General features: G+C 40.9%; 2 protein-coding genes across 5 annotated transcripts; both read left to right on the forward strand.

Annotated features, from left to right (window-relative positions):
* Window positions 1-117: 117 nt before the first annotated feature.
* LOC147301378 (cytochrome b-c1 complex subunit 10-like) lies at window positions 118-3,148 on the forward strand. The gene is made up of 3 exons (XM_086284263.1): window positions 118-437; window positions 2,348-2,479; window positions 2,908-3,148. Exons 1-2 carry the CDS (start codon window positions 376-378, stop codon window positions 2,466-2,468), a joined length of 183 nt encoding a protein of 60 aa, XP_086140389.1. The 5' UTR covers window positions 118-375; the 3' UTR covers window positions 2,469-2,479; window positions 2,908-3,148.
* A 192-nt stretch (window positions 3,149-3,340) lies between these two features.
* Window positions 3,341-13,331, forward strand: mbd3b (methyl-CpG binding domain protein 3b). 4 transcript variants are annotated; one of them, XM_086284259.1, is made up of 8 exons: window positions 3,403-3,496; window positions 7,137-7,205; window positions 7,776-7,935; window positions 8,950-9,087; window positions 9,317-9,407; window positions 9,586-9,763; window positions 10,800-10,952; window positions 12,207-13,331. In XM_086284259.1, exons 1-7 carry the CDS (start codon window positions 3,483-3,485, stop codon window positions 10,945-10,947), a joined length of 798 nt encoding a protein of 265 aa, XP_086140385.1. In that variant the 5' UTR covers window positions 3,403-3,482; the 3' UTR covers window positions 10,948-10,952; window positions 12,207-13,331. The 4 variants fall into 4 exon arrangements, with proteins under 4 accessions (XP_086140387.1, XP_086140385.1, XP_086140388.1 ...); XM_086284262.1 differs by lacking the exon at window positions 3,403-3,496 and adding an exon at window positions 5,966-6,796; XM_086284261.1 differs by lacking the exon at window positions 7,137-7,205 and having other exon boundaries at window positions 3,341-3,496.
* Window positions 13,332-13,398: the final 67 nt, after the last annotated feature.

The raw sequence follows: 13,398 nt of genomic DNA on the forward strand, positions 1-13,398 counted from the left end.
TGGCTTTTGAATATTGTATACATTTAAAAAAAAAAAAAAAAAAAAAGGAAAATAAAGGAAACCATTGTAATAAAGGGTTAAATTAATTTGTCCATATTTTCTATTGCCAATATTCGGACAGGGTAAAAACTCACTCGAGCGCCATCAGAATGCAACAAAGGCGCCACGTTAAAGAGCAGATGTGAGCCGTTACTGGAGCTCTGAAGCCAACATGTTTAAACAGCCCTCTTTTGTAAACGCAGGTCTTTAAAATGGTGGCCTGAAACGACCCTGCACTGCTGCACGCAACCGCGGATGTGGTAGTTATTTTTAAACAGGCAGAAGAAGAGACAGCCCGGGGTCCTTCGCGACAAGAGCAACTACGAGAAGGTCACAATGGTTCAGAAAATATTAAATAAAATCATCGGAGCCAAGTACATAGGTATTGCGAGGACGTGGTAAGTTAAGAGGTGGAGCGGGTTTACGGGGGGTTGGTCCTGCTTTTTTTTTCTTTTTCCTTTGTGTGTCCTGCGTCACCCCTTTTAGCCTAGCTGGCTAGCTGTTTGTTACCATAGAGATGCTTTTTTTTTTTTTTTTTTTTTTTTTTTTTAATGGCGAACTAAATGGCTGAGTGTTACAGCTGGGTTGGTTTACAGCTCAGTTAGTGATATGGGAGTCAAGGTTTATGTCTGTTATGCTATGATACATCCAGATCCTCCCAGTAAGAACAGAACCGCTCATACTGGCCTGATGGAAAATAGTGTACATGAGAATTATTATTATTATTATATTTTGTTATTTTTGCATCAAATGTAAGGATTTCCCAGTTTTTCATACTCTTAATTAAACCGGAATGTTTACAGTTACTGCTCGTTAACCATTTACAACATTAATATTATCCAGTTTGGATAACTAATAACAGGAAATCCTCACTCATTGTTTAGTAAAACTAGAGTCAAACTGATGTTTGTGTACCTGTATTAGAGGTAAAAGACTGATTATAGGCCATTAAGAGATTGTGTTTTCCAAAATATTGTTAGAAATGGTGTAACACAAGGTTTGGCCAGCAGGGCGGCGCCGCCTCCGTTGTTTCCAGCGTGCTTAGAGCTGCCTACAGCACCTGCAGCAGAATGGCATTAGTAAGCTGCCAGCCCCCATCATTTTGCCTATTTGATATAATCTTAGTATATTGTATTTTTATTCATATATAAAACTTGGGAATGTTTTACTCCCTAACAAACTGTATCGCTCCAAATCATTAACACCTCTTTTTTTCTGTTAGTAAATCATTCCCTTTTATTCAGACAGGAGTTCCTCTTTCTTTGTCAGTGTGTGAGGTAGTCAGACTCGAACATCATGGAAGGTGGTAGAGAAGCAGACTCAGCAGACATTTCGAGTTTCCAGAGGTGAGCAATTTATTTATAGTGAACTCCATCCTACGTGAAACTTAACAAAACTTCCCCCCAAAGTAACCCAATTAACAAAACTCAAAAGTACATGGATTTCGTAACACAGCTCACCTCTCCTTCATCATCTGAGTCTGGCAGAGACTGACTATATATAGGGCCATCAATTTCCCTTCATTTAGTCCAGCCAGTACCACTCACTTGAGCTGAGTGATCTAAAACTCTACATAGTTGACTAAAAATGACAAAAAAACCTCCTCACACTTCTAATTAGCACCTTTACACAACTAAACGGCTCTATTTAGGGAAAAAAAAGATTCAGCAAATCCCTTCAGACCTTGAAACAAACAAAAGGAAGCATTTCTATGGTAAAAGAAACCCCTCCTTTTGGTTCAACCTGCTGATGTCATGAGTGGCATCATCAGCACTTTAAAATAAGGAAATGCTAGGTGGGCCTTTCCCCACACCTGACCTACATGAAGACTGAAAAGAAAGAACAAAGTAAGTATGAACAAATGACTTAACCTGTAACATAATAAAACATAAAGAAACATGTAACTGAGTATTTGCCTTAATTTGCAGAATGTGTGTTTTGCCAGCAACAGAATGCTTACACAAACAAACCCGGGATAGTTAGTGCAGCAATGTTACTTTGACAAATAGCAAATAAATACAGAGACAGAATAATGTGCAAAAAAAGTCAGCACATCTGGGACAATTGCTCATCCACTTTGTCACACTGTGCTGCAAGCAAATTTATTTTTATGGTCATCCAAATAAAAAATAAATAAATAATGATATATATATATATAATAGTATCTATAAAAACGGCATCCAGTACAAAATAAATAACAGACTATTACTACCATGTCGTATGGTGACTGAGGGGTGTAATCTAAGCTGGCATTGAGGGTGTGGTTACATTTCTGTCTTATTCAGGAGTCCTGTTTTCTTCCTTCCAGGGTCCCAAACATGGTTGCCTGGGGAACAGTGGGCGGCGTGGCACTCATTCACTTCACAGATTGGCGATTAATCCTAGACTATGTGCCGTACGTTAGAGGGAAGTTCAAGACAGACGAGTAAACTCTTAACATGTGAGTGTGTTACAGGTGTATAAAGGCTGTGCAGATCATTCTGCTCTTCTTTTCCTGTTCACTGAAGTAATATGCAAGAATAAAGGCTCCATGCTTCTGTATGATTAATTTTTGAAAATGATTTAGTTTTTCTTTTTTTATTATTATGAATTATGTGGCAATGTTTGGGTGTACTACAGATATTGTAGATAATATCTTTGATATCCATTCTGTCATTTTTGTACATGTGTTACTGGTTAAAACAGACCCTATTTAATAGTTGCAGACCTTTGGAACCCTCGCCCTATCCCAACCTCTTTATCATGTCAGAAATCCTTCACTTGTTGCATCAGGCAGAAGGTTTCCTAAGAGAAAAACAGGAGTTAGCCATTCAGCCTGACGTGTTCATGTACACTTTTCTAATAAACGGGCCGTGTGTCTGCCTGCAGGACCACAACGTTGGGATGGGCACTTGGGTGGATTCCTTTCACACCTTGAGCTTTTGTGGGATGCCCTGTCTCAACAGTCAGTCACTGAGGGCTTGTTAGGAGTTTGGACTTCAAGATGCACTCTCTTTATAAACTGCTGTTTTTGATTCAGTGTTATTAAATGTGAATAAATGTAATTTACTCCCAGTATGTCTCCTTGTTCTCTAAATGTACAACTATTAAAATGCTTTGTTCAAACTTGTATGGTGAGAAATTTTCGTTTATTTACTTGCATTAAAATCAACTGGATGTTTTTATTTATTTATTTTATTTCATTTAGTAGCTGTCACAGCATGCTTTTCTCGTACTGTAAAAATAATTTAAAATTGCATATTAATTCAGCCTAACGAGCCCAGCAGCTCAACCAGAAGAGGCCAGTTTGAGCCAGACATTATGCTCTTTTTATCAGGCAGACTGCGAAATTTGCGTGGATAATGTCTTTCATTTCTAACATCGAAGGGGGAGGGGACTGAAAGAAGAGAGGGGAGAAGGGATTTAACATAGCGAGAGGGAGAAAACCAGATAGTGTCTTCAAGATGGATAAAAACGAGTAAGTACACGTAAAGGACAATAAAACCGCGAGCTGTGGGTGTAATTATGACTAGCGTTTGATGCGTTATTCGGAATATGTTCGGAAACTATGTTTGCCATCGATCAGGCAAATCCCACCGTCTAGTCTCCTCGCATTCTGCAAACATCCATGCACCGGCTTGAAGCCAGGCTGTCCGCGTCCCTGGATCCTCGCAGCATGCTTTAATATCTCTGAGATTCACAGATAATACGGTTTAAGCACGGAGGCAGGACTGCGTCGACACGGTGCTGTTTCGGCGCAGATTTTTAGCCGTGCAAAGTAGAAATAATGTTTCTTTTTCCTGCATTGTTCTTATAGAAACTAAGCGTGACGTGTAGTTGAAATGCTGTGCGGTACATCGGTGACATCTACTTTGTTCATTGATAAAAGCCGGCTCCGAGCCTGAATGACAACGGTCGGCATTGTCGTGGTGAAACGGCTCTCCACTTTCACGCAGTTCACACAGAAACCTGCGCATTTTGGTGAAGAAACCACAAATAAATGTGTTTATTTTGCGTATTTTGCTGGATTTAATTATTTAGCACCGGTCGTGGTTGTTGTCAGCGCCGCTTCGTGCTTATTGTTTACGGTCTATTTGTAGCTGCAGCCTAATTTATGTTTCCCATAGATTAACGTTGCTCTGGTGTTATGACACTGACGTCAAGCTACGGGGACGTAGAACGCACAACTTCCTGTAAGATCTGTCAAAATAAAAGCGTATACAGGGTCGCTTCAGTTCAAGAATTTGTAGGATTTAGCTGCATAACCCAAACTCTGGTATAACTAAGCACAGCAAGGGGGAGGCAGTCATACTATACTCAATCATAATATTATAATTATATATTTAATCGCATAACTGCATTCACATATTTGATAAAACATTGTTTTAATTCAACATGAACAATCACTCAAAAACTGAAAAACGCTAAGTAGATCTCAATTTATTTATTTATTATTAAACCTTACATTTCAAAGTCAAGAATTTAACTACTCAAATGCATTCAAATAACAATTTTCAGTATTAGCTGTTTTTAATAGAATCAATAGAATATCTTTATTTGTCATTGTCCGGGTGTACGAGAATGTTTGGATCATCTCCCTGAGTAATGCATGCAATTAAGACACATCAATTTCTATAAAGTCTTGATTTATAAAACTAAAAAAAATGAATGTGAATATTTAAATTAGAGGAAAAAGAACAAGAATAAATTAAAACACATGAACGTATCCGTTTTACGGTCTTTGGTGATATCACACACAAGTTTTGGGTTTAAACGTGTGTAAGTTTGTTCTGTTTATATTCAAATATGAATATGAAAATATTCATGTAATAAATAGTTTGAAAAGACTCATTATTCAACTGTTACTCAAATATTTAAGGAAATCTTTAAGATTAAGTGGTTTGTCACCCAAGTTTCAGATTTTAACATTAAAATTTTGAGAGACAACCGAGTATAAAACATTAGGAAAATTAATGTGAATGTGAGAGCCCAAACTTAATACCAGTTCAGATAATTGAACTTCATATGTTCAGCTAAGATATTACAGACAGGCAAAATACAACCTGAAGGCAACTCACTTTGCTATTTAAATGAAATCAATGGTGCCAGCTTTATAGCCTGCACAACAAATCCAAGCATAAACAGCTTATCTGAAACCATATCATGAACCATTATGAATAATAACCATAAACACACAGAACACTCATTTGTAAATAAGCCTGTGAGTTAAAGACAGCCTGGTGAGCTGATGATGACTTCCATTGAAACAAGTATGGTGGTAATCCAGTGTCCTCCTCAGTCATGCCGCCACATTTGATGCAGATGCTCTAAGTTATTATTGAACAAGTATTTAACACAGGCTGGTTGTTACTACAATAAATTGAAATTGTTTAATATTTTCATTACCAAATCATAAGACTTAATTTACTTACAGCAGTAAAAATTTTACCTTTTTGGATGGAAGGTTACTATAAGGCTATTATAGTTAATGAAATCTAACTAAAATAACAAAAAATCCCTCTGGCAGCTAACTTTACTAGAAATAAATGTGTAAAACTAAATACAAATAAAAAATGAGTATAATAACTCTTGCGTGTACTGCCATGTAACTACGTTACAATGCATGTTTTAACACTGACCTCTTCAGGGGTCAGTATAGAGCACGGTTACTTAACATTGTGGACCACATGGATCTCACTTTGATCTTAAGTGGGCCGGACCGGTGAAACTGCCCTTTTCGTCAGTGTAAATAAATGTAACCACTTATTGGAGAAATATGATAATGTAAGAAAAAGAAACGTCTCAGTTTATCCACGTGTTACTTTGTTAAATGTGTTAATCTTTTAGCGTGACTGTGTAAAATTAATGTGTAAAATTACAGGCAGCTCATTAGCCAGAATGTCCTGCAATAACAAAACAGAAAGTTACTATAATTCACAGAAAATGTCCTTTTTTGGACTGATTGTTAAAAAAAGGAAATTTTATGTTTTGAATTATTTATCTATCACTTAATTGCTTGTAGTATGTATGGCCTCAAGGAGTGCTTCATCAGCAAAAAAAAACCAAACTGCAAATCTTGCATAAAAAAACTTTCAAAAGTCCAAAGATTTATGTCTTCCTGCACATTTTCCAAAGCCGTCAAGTGGGCCGGATTGGAGTCTTTGCTGGGCTGAATCTGGCCCCCGGGCCTTACATTTGACCCTCCAGGTTTAGGAGGATTATTTTCCCCTTTTTAAACATCAGTAATATCTTCCTTTCCCCCGGTCGCTTGCTCTACTTTACCCAAGAATCAGCTCACGCTTCGATAAGGACGTGCTTTTCTACCGAAATCCGAACGCACTAGCTTCCTGTTTGTGTCGCGACGCTTTGACGTATCTGTCCTGTTTTCCTTGCGGATGTAGCCCTCGTGCCCCGGAGAGACAGTCAGGTAGTGATGTGGCTGAGGTCCGCGGCGGAGCGATCTGCGCTACGACAAAGAGCCGAGATGTTCGCGCAGAGATCTACTCCAGAGGACGCGCGTAGTAACATGGTCGAAACAAAAGCGTGAGACGCCATAGGCCTGCCGTCCCAACAACATTATATACAAATATACATCGGCACATTTCCTAAAAGCCACTGTGGTCATCTGGAGTAAGTTTGAGTGGATTTAGAGATTACTCGCGTGGGAAATGGAGAAGAAAAGGTGGGATTGCACTGCTCTCCCCAAAGGCTGGAAAATGGAAGAAGTGACCAGAAAGTCCGGTTTGTCAGCTGGAAAGAGCGATGTCTATTATTTTAGGTACTGCACGAGCTAAGGGCTTGTAACAAAAACAAAACTTAGAAGTTGCACGAGACACCGAGTGTGCGGACGGAAGCGGGGCAGGAGTGTGTTCGGTGTCGATGTAAAGTTTGGGAATGGGAGGGAAGGAGGGGGGCTCTGTTTGCTGCACGACAACAACAAGGCCAGCCGGGCCAAGTCCTCAACAACTGTTGGGACTGCAAGGAGTGTGTGCAGGCTAGCAGCAGCTCCTCATACCTGACAAGGTGTTGAGATAAATAAAGCTCCGTGTAATCTCCGCTAATGACCTTTTATTTCCCAGTGAAGTGAATCAACAAACCTCAGATTTGTTCTCATTTAGCAGAGGAGAAGAGCAAGATGAGGAACAGAGGCAAGAGAGGGGGGAGGCGGGTCGGTTGTATAGTTTGTGGTAGGCTAAATGTACAATCCTACTGGTGTTCACTGTGGTGTGTGATGTTAGATGCATTTGCATGAGTTACTCTAGCACGTATCCACCCACAGTTGTTCCTTTGTTTGGTCATCTCTCAGGCTCAAGATGATGCTGTTGCTGCTCCCAGCAGCAGAGCTCTAATGTTTCCACCCTGAAACATTTGACTAGTTTTAGTTTTGCCATGTTCACATTGTGATCACTGATGGAGGAGGGTGGGGTGTAGTTACACATGTTCAGTATATATTTTCATATGTGCCCATTTTTCCTGAGACGTGTGCAGCTTGTTGGTAGGTGACAGAGCCAAGGTGGAGTCTGCATCCATTTCACAAAGTGCTCATCCGCTCATTTGGATGTCTCCTGCTTCTCTTTGTTGCTGTTGACTTGTTGCATGTTGTCGTCTGTGTGTTACACTTTTCTGTGTCGTCTCTGTTTGTTTTTTGTCTTTCGTGTTTTCAGTCTCGGTGTGACCTTTGTTTTTGCTGAGAGGCAGTGCTAACCTTTTTTTTTTTTTTTTCTTCCCCCGCCTCATCTCTGCGTCTTCCTCGTTAGTCCATCTGGGAAGAAGTTTCGGAGCAAGCCTCAGCTGGCCCGTTACCTTGGTAACCAGATGGACCTCAGCTCTTTTGATTTCCGCACGGGGAAGATGCTGATGAGCAAGCTGAACAAGAATCGCCAGAGACTGCGATACGATAACAACAGCCAGAACAAGGTGACACAGTTGGCCTCGTGAAAATCAGCCGCTTGACCTCAGTGCTAAAGCGGGCTCCAGATTTGTGTTCTATTTACTGTCTGCGCTTTTATCTGCATGCCAGAATCCTGAGTGTGAAGTCTGTGATCTAAGTGGAGGAAGGACGCATGCAGCCACTGCTTTGTAAAGTTAATCTCTTTTGCGGATTATATGTTGCTCGTCTCGATAAACAGATTGGATCAGTAGCTCTAAGGAGTGTACAAGCAAGATTAACAGTGTAGCTGTGTAGACTGAGCTTAAAGCAAGACTCAGAGATGTTTCTGTTAACCTGCATCGATCACTGTGGTAACAGGTTAGCTGTGCGGCCCACACTTTCTGTGGGTCGCACAGCTAACCGCTCCAGATAAGGTGATGGCGAGGAGTTTCTCGAAATATTCTCCTGACAGTTCGGTCTGGAGTGATGCAGAACGAATGCATTATGATCAAACCTGCGGAAAAGTCACATTTTAGTAATGTACCCAACAAAACTGTGCAGTTAGAGTGGACAAACTGTTCAATGATGGTGAGATTACATGATTACATTTTTATGATCTGAGCTAGAGTCTGACGTCCACTGCTCGCAACACAGCTCAGGAAACTGATTAGTGCTTCTTTGGTGGATACAACATGTAAGATTAAATCAGAAATGAGGGATGTGCTGAGTGCAGATACAGATCGGAGAGAATGAGATGAAACATAGTTTGTGGTACAAGTTCAAATTTAATTACAGCTCAGAGAGTAAAATGGTGTTTGCAGGCAAGTCATTCAAGCTATGGGCGACCGTGACGAGCTACATGCGATCACAACCATCAGTTGGAGGTTTTTGGTTCAGCACGCTCTTCTTCATGACTGATTTCCCCCAGCGACCGTTTGCCATCACCAAGCAGCGGCTGACCGGTCTCTGAGCCTATGAAGCAGAGGCTTTAGCTCTCTAGTTGAATGAGACGGATCCTGTTTCTCTTGTCCTTCTCATCCTCTCTTGATATTTTTGTTAAGGGTAAACCTGACCTGAACACATCACTCCCAGTCAGACAGACGGCCTCCATCTTTAAGCAGCCCGTTACCAAGGTTACCAACCATCCCAACAACAAAGTGAAGACGGACCCTCAGAAAGCCGTTGACCAGCCCAGACAGGTGAATAAACTGTTACTGTGACAATAAGCCAGAGAAATCAGGAGGCCTGTAATCTGATACTGTAATTTAAAGGATCAGATAATGAAGAGTGTGTGTAGCTAGGAAACTGGACAGACCAGTATTGCTTGAATACTGGTGGATTGGGGGGGGGTTACTGCATTCGTAGGAACAATGTATTTCTGTTGAGAACTGCCTGCAGCTGAAACATTCTTCCTTATTTTGTTCACAGTTATTCTGGGAGAAGAAACTCAGTGGTCTGAATGCTTATGACATTGCAGAGGAGCTGGTGAAAACAATGGAACTGCCTAAAGGCCTGCAAGGTAAAACTTCATCAGCCTCACCAAGCACTTTATGTCCTAAAATGACATTTTGGTATTTCCTCTAAGAGCAGTTTTCGACTGAGCTCAGTAACTGCTAAACTTTGATAAAATATAAATAAACATGGGTGTAGTTAACAGTTTCTGGAAAGTGTTTGGTAACCACATGCTGGTCCCACAGGTGTCGGTCCAGGTTGCACAGATAAAACTCTCCTGTCGGCGATTGCCAGCGCTCTGCACACGAGCGCTGCTCCAATCACCGGGCAGCTGTCCGCCGCTGTGGAGAAGAACCCGGGAGTCTGGCTCAACACTGCGCAGCCACTGTGCAAGGCCTTCATAGTCACTGATGAAGACATCCGGTGGGTTTCTTAAAACAGTCTACACGTGTTTTGGGTTTTCAGAAAAAAAATCTACTCATGTTTACCTGAGCCTGTGATTTTCAGTTCCAGGAAGTAAGACCTCCAGTAGTGGAGTAAAATTGAACTGAATTCAATTTTATTTATACAGCACCAAATGGCAACAACTGTCGCCTCAAAGCACTTTGTATTGTAAGGTAGACCCTACAATAATATATACAGAGAAAACCCAATAATCATATGACCCCCTATGAGCAAGCACTTTGGTAACAGTGGGAAGGAAAAACTCCCTTTTAACAGGAAGAAACCTCCGGCAGAAAAAGGCTCAGGGAGGGGCGGAGCCATCTGCTGCGACCAGTTGGGGTGAGAGAAGGAAGACGGGATTAAAAAACATGCTGTGGAAGAGAGACAGAGATTAATAAAAAGTATGATTCAGTGCAGAGAGGTCTATTAACACATAGTGAGTGAAGAAGAAACACTCAATGCATCATGGGAATCCCCCAGCAGCCTATGCCTACAGCAGCATAACTAAGGGAGGATTCAGCGTCACCTGATCCAGCCCTAACTATATGCTTTAGCAAAAAGGAAAGTTTGAAGCCTGTCTGTTTCCTGAATCCAAACTGGAAGCTGGTTCCATAGAAGAGGGAACTGAAAACTGAAGGCTGTTTCCCATTGTACTTTTAAATACTCTAGGAACAACAAGTAAGCCTGCAGTGCGAGAGCGAAGTGCTCTAATGCTGTGATATGGTACTATAAGGTCATTAAGCTAAAGAGAGATTCAACAGGTATCGATTCTTTCTATCCCAAATTTAAATGCATTAGAAAAATGGGGCTATTTGCCAAATGCAAAGTAAGCTTGCCTTTTTTCTGTTATCTCTGATTAGCCCAATTCCAGTATTCTTCTGGTCAGTGTTCCTCAACCCATAGCAAGTGACCAGTGATCTCTGTAAAGACACCATCTGCTCTTTGTTGGTTTAATGGCTGTTATGGCCAGATGTAACTGCCAACTGTAACAGCTTCCTGTTGTGTTTACGTGTAGGAAGCAGGAGGAGCTGGTGTACAGCGTGAGGAAGCGGCTGGAAGAGGCACTCATGGCCGATATGTTGGCCCACGTCGAGGAGGCTGCCAATGAAGGAGAGGCTTTAAAGGAAGAGGGCAATGGCAGTGAAGACATGGAGAGTGTATAGCACAGGTTGGTGGAAACACTGAAATGACAGTTTACTCAAAGATTAGATTTATGTGTTTAAACTCTGTATCACTGTTTATCTGTCCAGGCTTATTTTGTCCAATTGTGTGAATATTGGTTGTAGATAGATACATCACACTTCTCTTTTATAATAAAGGTAGATAACACTAATCTGCAGAATGAAAATAGTTCCTGGATGAATCCGGTCACAACAACTTTTTTGAGTCGTGACATATGCGGTGTACTTTGTGCACCAGACATTTAGTGCTAAGTAGACACAACACTGTTCAAGATGGGGAAGAGAGACGGATCCCCGGGAGGGTCACATCAGGGCAGGTATCCGGTGTAAAAAATCAATCAAATATATCAAATATACGCATTAATGGGGGTGACCCCTGGATGAATAAGTGAGCGCCTGGAAAAAAGCTTGAATTCAGTTACCAGTCTTAGTTGATTTAGTGGATAATGTGAGGAATTTGTATTCATTATTGGATTAGTTCCTACAGTTTGTGTACTCTGCATGTCTGTGTCTGTCATGGCTGACCACAGTAAAGTGTTGAGCTCAAATCTGCTGCACACACCTGGTAGTTAAGCAGATAACGGTCAGATCATGCTGTCACCATAAACAAACCATTCTGGAATTCATTTGGATCAGAGACCCTCCAAAGGGTCCATGCCTGGTTGCTTCGGTTCTCACCGGAGTGTTTGCATCTTTACAAAAAAATAAAAGAGGTTTGATTTAAACGGACACAAGTGTGGAAATGTGTTAGCGCCAGCATCTCCAGAACAGGGCAGCTTGCAACAGGACATTCTAGCTCACGGTGTGTCAGCAATAAGTTGAAATCACGTCTGCTTAATATTAATTTTATGTCTTTTTAAGGTTATCGGGGGGGCTCGCCGCAACAGTCCCAGTTTCTATTTTAGCCCATTGGGAAAATTAATTACTCACCGCTGTTCTAGGTGGATGAGCAGCATTAAAGCCAGAGGTGGGAAAAACGTGTATAAATGTAATATACTGGGGTTACCTGTCTCTTTTATAGGCCTGTAAGATAAATGTGGGGGAGAAAATCCACAAAAAACGACTGGAACAAAAGCTTTGACGCGTTCTGCAGTTTGTTTTTTTTGTTGCAAACCCAGAACCGTTTCTCAGTGATGATCCAAATCATTCCTGTTCTGTAACTTAGTGCAGTCATTACACTACACTGTATAAAATATCACCTGTGCAGTAAATCGATTTGCTAATATTTTTTTCTTTTGTAGGTTTTTGCAAAGTCCAGATGGAGTCGCTCCACGCCTACATCTACGACCATGAACAGTAGGATTCCCCATTCCAGTCCAGCTCTGAAGAACCTAAACCTAAGCCCGACTTATTCCAGTACGACCTAAAGAGCCCTTTTCCCTTCGCCTGACCCCAGAAACAAGTCTCAAATGCATCCGTTCATCAATAACTCCACTGGATGGACTCCTCGGCCGTATTTTAGAGCCCACGTGATTGTTATTGAGGAAATGAAAATAAATAAATAAATAAATGAAATCAAATGAACTTTCGAATACTAAAATAATAACTTATCTAAATCGTGGCAAATTCAGTGTTCGGTGATAAGTGTGTTTTCTACTAAAAAGCTTTGAATGAGTATGTATTTTTTGTGACAATCACGTCAAATCTGAACAAAACTCGATTTGTTCCGGGCAGATTGGAAGTGAATGTTTTTGTACGTTTGCCATCTCTCTTTCTTGAATTTGTACGATACACTCCTGACGCAGCACACGCACAGCTCGTCCTTACGGTTTAGTTTGTGTCCGTTGGAACGGGCAGAGTCCAGTTTTTGTTGTCATTTTGAGAAAACATCTGCGCCAGCTGCATTGTGCTGAGTCCCGTTCAGTATTGACCAAAGAGGAGGCAGTCGTTCTGAAAGGCGTTTTAGGTTTTTGGCTTTGAGGTGAAAAGAGCGCACGACGGGACTGTGGGCGAGAAATGACGCGAGACCTCTTTCCGTTGTACACTTATTACTGTTTTAACTCTCATCATCGTTATAGGTGCTTACTGATGTTGTGAGACGCTGCTTATTCAAAGCTTTGTTACGATCACGGCTTCAGTTCGTGTATTTTCTTTTTAAAAATAATTCTAATGTGTCAGTGTTACCACACAATACGCTGCCTCCTCTGAAACACACGCACAGAATTGGGTAGAAAGCAAATTAGCTGAATTTTAGACTCACTGTCTTTTCATTGTATCACGCGAGCGGTAATATTTTGTATTTTTTAATCCCCAGTGAATAATGCGTCCCGCTGAAATCATGAAATTCCCTATAAAACATCAGCAGGCTGTTTGCTGAGATGAATTTGATTGTATTGCTTATTAAAATGAGTCAGTATGTCACAAAATGTGCTGAGTGTTGTTTTTTTTTTTTATGCCTTCAATGATCACCTCTGGACAAATGTTTCACACTCG

This window comes from Aulonocara sp. 'chitande type north' Nkhata Bay, linkage group LG23, assembly GCF_057382095.1.
Source record: "Aulonocara sp. 'chitande type north' Nkhata Bay isolate Kocher_YH1m ecotype deep benthic linkage group LG23, A_spYH_male_GT1.1, whole genome shotgun sequence".
Taxonomy (NCBI): domain Eukaryota; kingdom Metazoa; phylum Chordata; class Actinopteri; order Cichliformes; family Cichlidae; genus Aulonocara; species Aulonocara sp. 'chitande type north' Nkhata Bay.